The sequence below is a fragment of the Crassostrea angulata genome, chromosome 7, assembly GCF_025612915.1.
Source record: "Crassostrea angulata isolate pt1a10 chromosome 7, ASM2561291v2, whole genome shotgun sequence".
Classification (NCBI taxonomy): Eukaryota; Metazoa; Mollusca; class Bivalvia; order Ostreida; family Ostreidae; genus Magallana; species Magallana angulata.
Genome location: NC_069117.1, coordinates 22,962,794 through 22,965,550, shown reverse-complemented (window position 1 = coordinate 22,965,550; position 2,757 = coordinate 22,962,794). Strand labels below are relative to the sequence as shown.

General features: G+C 30.1%; 1 protein-coding gene across 1 annotated transcript; it reads left to right on the top strand.

Moving 5' to 3' along the window:
- Positions 1-363: 363 nt before the first annotated feature.
- LOC128191556 (uncharacterized) lies at positions 364-2,757 on the top strand. Its single transcript, XM_052863688.1, has 5 exons — positions 364-529; positions 692-915; positions 1,385-1,545; positions 2,290-2,474; positions 2,685-2,757. Exons 1-5 carry the CDS (start codon positions 448-450, stop codon positions 2,729-2,731), a joined length of 699 nt encoding a protein of 232 aa, XP_052719648.1. The 5' UTR covers positions 364-447; the 3' UTR covers positions 2,732-2,757.

Below are 2,757 nucleotides of genomic sequence, written 5' to 3'. Positions count from 1 at the left end.
TCTTTCATCTATGGTGAGAAAAAAAAAGCTCTATCCGTTTTTATACCGCCGATTTCAATTTTCAGGAGCATAAAAAAGATCGTACAAATATAACTTTACTGATTGATCTTGTATGAAATAACTGTCAGTATTTTAAATGATAAATCATAACGCATGACGTAACTAAATTATACATGTACAATGACAGAAAAGCACCAATCAACTTTTAAAATTAACTTTTCAGATTGATTTTGTATAAAATGACTGTTAGCATTTGTATTTTTAAATCATGACGTAACTAAATTATATCATACATGTTCAATGACATAAAAGCACCAAATCCTAGTATTTTGTGTTAAACACAAATAGTTCATCCAGGAAGTCGATTGCATCTGCTTCGACCTTGTTAATAGTTCTTTTTTTTGAACGTTTTTATTACAGGTATTTTCAGAGAAGGTCAGTGATAAAATGTCCTATATATTCTGTGTTGCCGTAACTTTGTTTGGAATGTTCGGTTTTGCATTATCTGTTGAATGCAATCCCTGCAAAGGTAGTTCTTTTTTTTCTTCTTATTTATTCATTAAATATATTATCTTATGTAAATTGCCGTTAACAATGTTTAAAATATTGAAAGCGAGCTAACCGCCTTTTAAAGAACTTTTAAATTTTGACTAGTATTTGTTTCGAAAATAATTCGGGAAAATCATTTTAGAAAATTGGGTGCTGATTTTTCATGCAACAAGCGGAAGTGGCGAGGATGTTTTAAAAGCATGGAAAACAAGACATAACAATTGTGACCTTTTATCCGGAATCTGTCCATGTTCGACAAGCAATGGGTGTCTGCCGCCTAAAGCCAGATTTGAAACATTAAAATCAACTACAAAAACTTTAAGAAGTCCGTATATAAATTATTGGAATAGCTTGAATATCAATAAGGTAAATGCATTGATTGATACAATATTGACAAAACTTCAATAAAGATAGTTGTATGCACAGATAGAATAAATGCAACATATTTATTTAAGGTCAAAATTATAACAAACCAGAATAATGCAATCAGGGAAAAAAGATCATATTATATTAAAAGAAAAAATTCTAAGGTCCTAATTGTCTTTGAAATGCTGGTATACTTGACGTTTGATCAAATATTTCAACTGGAAGATTTTAAGGTCGCAATCAAAATATACTTTGATGTGTACATGTGAAACATTCAAATTACGAGTAGGAGAAACTTTAAAGAATGAAACCACTGAACTTTATAATTGTCATAAAAAAATTAGTAATGAATGTTTATTAGTATCCAAATAAATAATGAATAAGAAACATTGTATTTATGTTAAAATAATTCATTTCTATTGAAAATTTCTAGGTTAAATCAATAAGGTCTCTCTCTTTTATGATCTAGGTCAAACTTGAGTTAAACACTCGAGGAAACACAGTAGCTTTCATTGAATTTGATGGAAAAGATTCAAACTATCTAAACTGGTTTGACAACAGCAGGATTTTATCTTCAAGTTGGACCGATGTGCATAAAAGTCAAACTTACAATGTTTTCTCAATCGACAAGTGAGTATTTTTAGCATAGTCCATTTTTGGAACACGTACATACATGTATTGTTCAATTATACTTCATGATATGTGCTTGCGATGAAAAACATCATTGAATTAGTGTCGGCGAAAAAAAAACTAGTTCATATATTATAGTCTGTCCCAAGTTATTGCTTCCATCACGTTTTCATGATTTTAATAAAAATACACATACTTGTGAAAGAAGAACAGTTGAAATCGACTAAATGGAAAATATCCAAGATATCTTCATTTACAAATTATCCCTTTTCACTCATAAAAGTTTACAGGTACGAAAACAAATCTCTTACGGAGATTTATAATGGGAAATGTTTACATCTTTTCTCCATTCGGTATGTACTCGGGACACCTCGCACAATTTTCCAAAGTTATCATCCGGGCTTTTTAATGGCTGATAGAATGCAAAATCTCTATAAACTTTCAATATTGGGATATGTATTGAAACCTGAAGCGGTAGAGGGGCGTTTTAAAACAGATAAACTGGACATTTTTCATATTAGTGGATGACTGTAGCTTAAGCACAAAGGTATTTATTATTATCGAAATGTCAATCAAAAAGTGGTGGAAGCAAACACCCGGAACAGAGTATAATTGTCTTTCGAAATGTTATTTCCATTTCTACAACCAAACCAATCAAATTAAGTATAAAAATAAATATTTCAAAGTCGGTATAATATTACTAATGCAATTTGTACTCGTAGTCAAAGAATTTACTCGTTTTAGAGAATCAAGGTTTTATAGACACTTTTACATCAACAAAAGTTACGGAGGATGCCCTCAGGATGTTGGATGGTTAGCTGTAAAAGAATCTGCTAATTTCACTAGGGCGTGTGACTGGGATAAACATAGCACTTATCCTCAATTTTTGTACAGTAGAAATGGAAAAGTCACCAAGTGGAACGATATGGGTATAATATCTTTGTCTAAATATCCTTTCTAAAATTTGTAATTATAATGTCTTGATAATAACATCGAATATTTTCAAAAAGAATTACATACAAATTTACTTACATGTATATACATTCGTCCAAATGCAAAATACGTCTGTTTAAATTTCATCAACCAAATAATAAAATGTTTCAAAATTCAAATTAACCTCTGTATTTTCTATTTTTTAGAATTCGGAAAAGCGGATGTTCTGAACATCTACGTCCAAATGGGATAGTTTTGTTTGAATTCAATAAATATATT

What these genes read in the sequence shown, in the direction of transcription:
- LOC128191556 (XM_052863688.1), top strand. Translation starts at nt 448, where the DNA reads ATGTCCTATATATTCTGTGTTGCCGTAACTTTGTTTGGAATGTTCGGT. An exon ending in TGAATGCAATCCCTGCAAAG is followed by an intron (nt 530 to 691) that starts GTAGTTCTTTTT and finishes AAATCATTTTAG; the next exon opens with AAAATTGGGTGCTGATTTTT. An exon ending in ATAGCTTGAATATCAATAAG is followed by an intron (nt 916 to 1,384) that starts GTAAATGCATTG and finishes TTTATGATCTAG; the next exon opens with GTCAAACTTGAGTTAAACAC.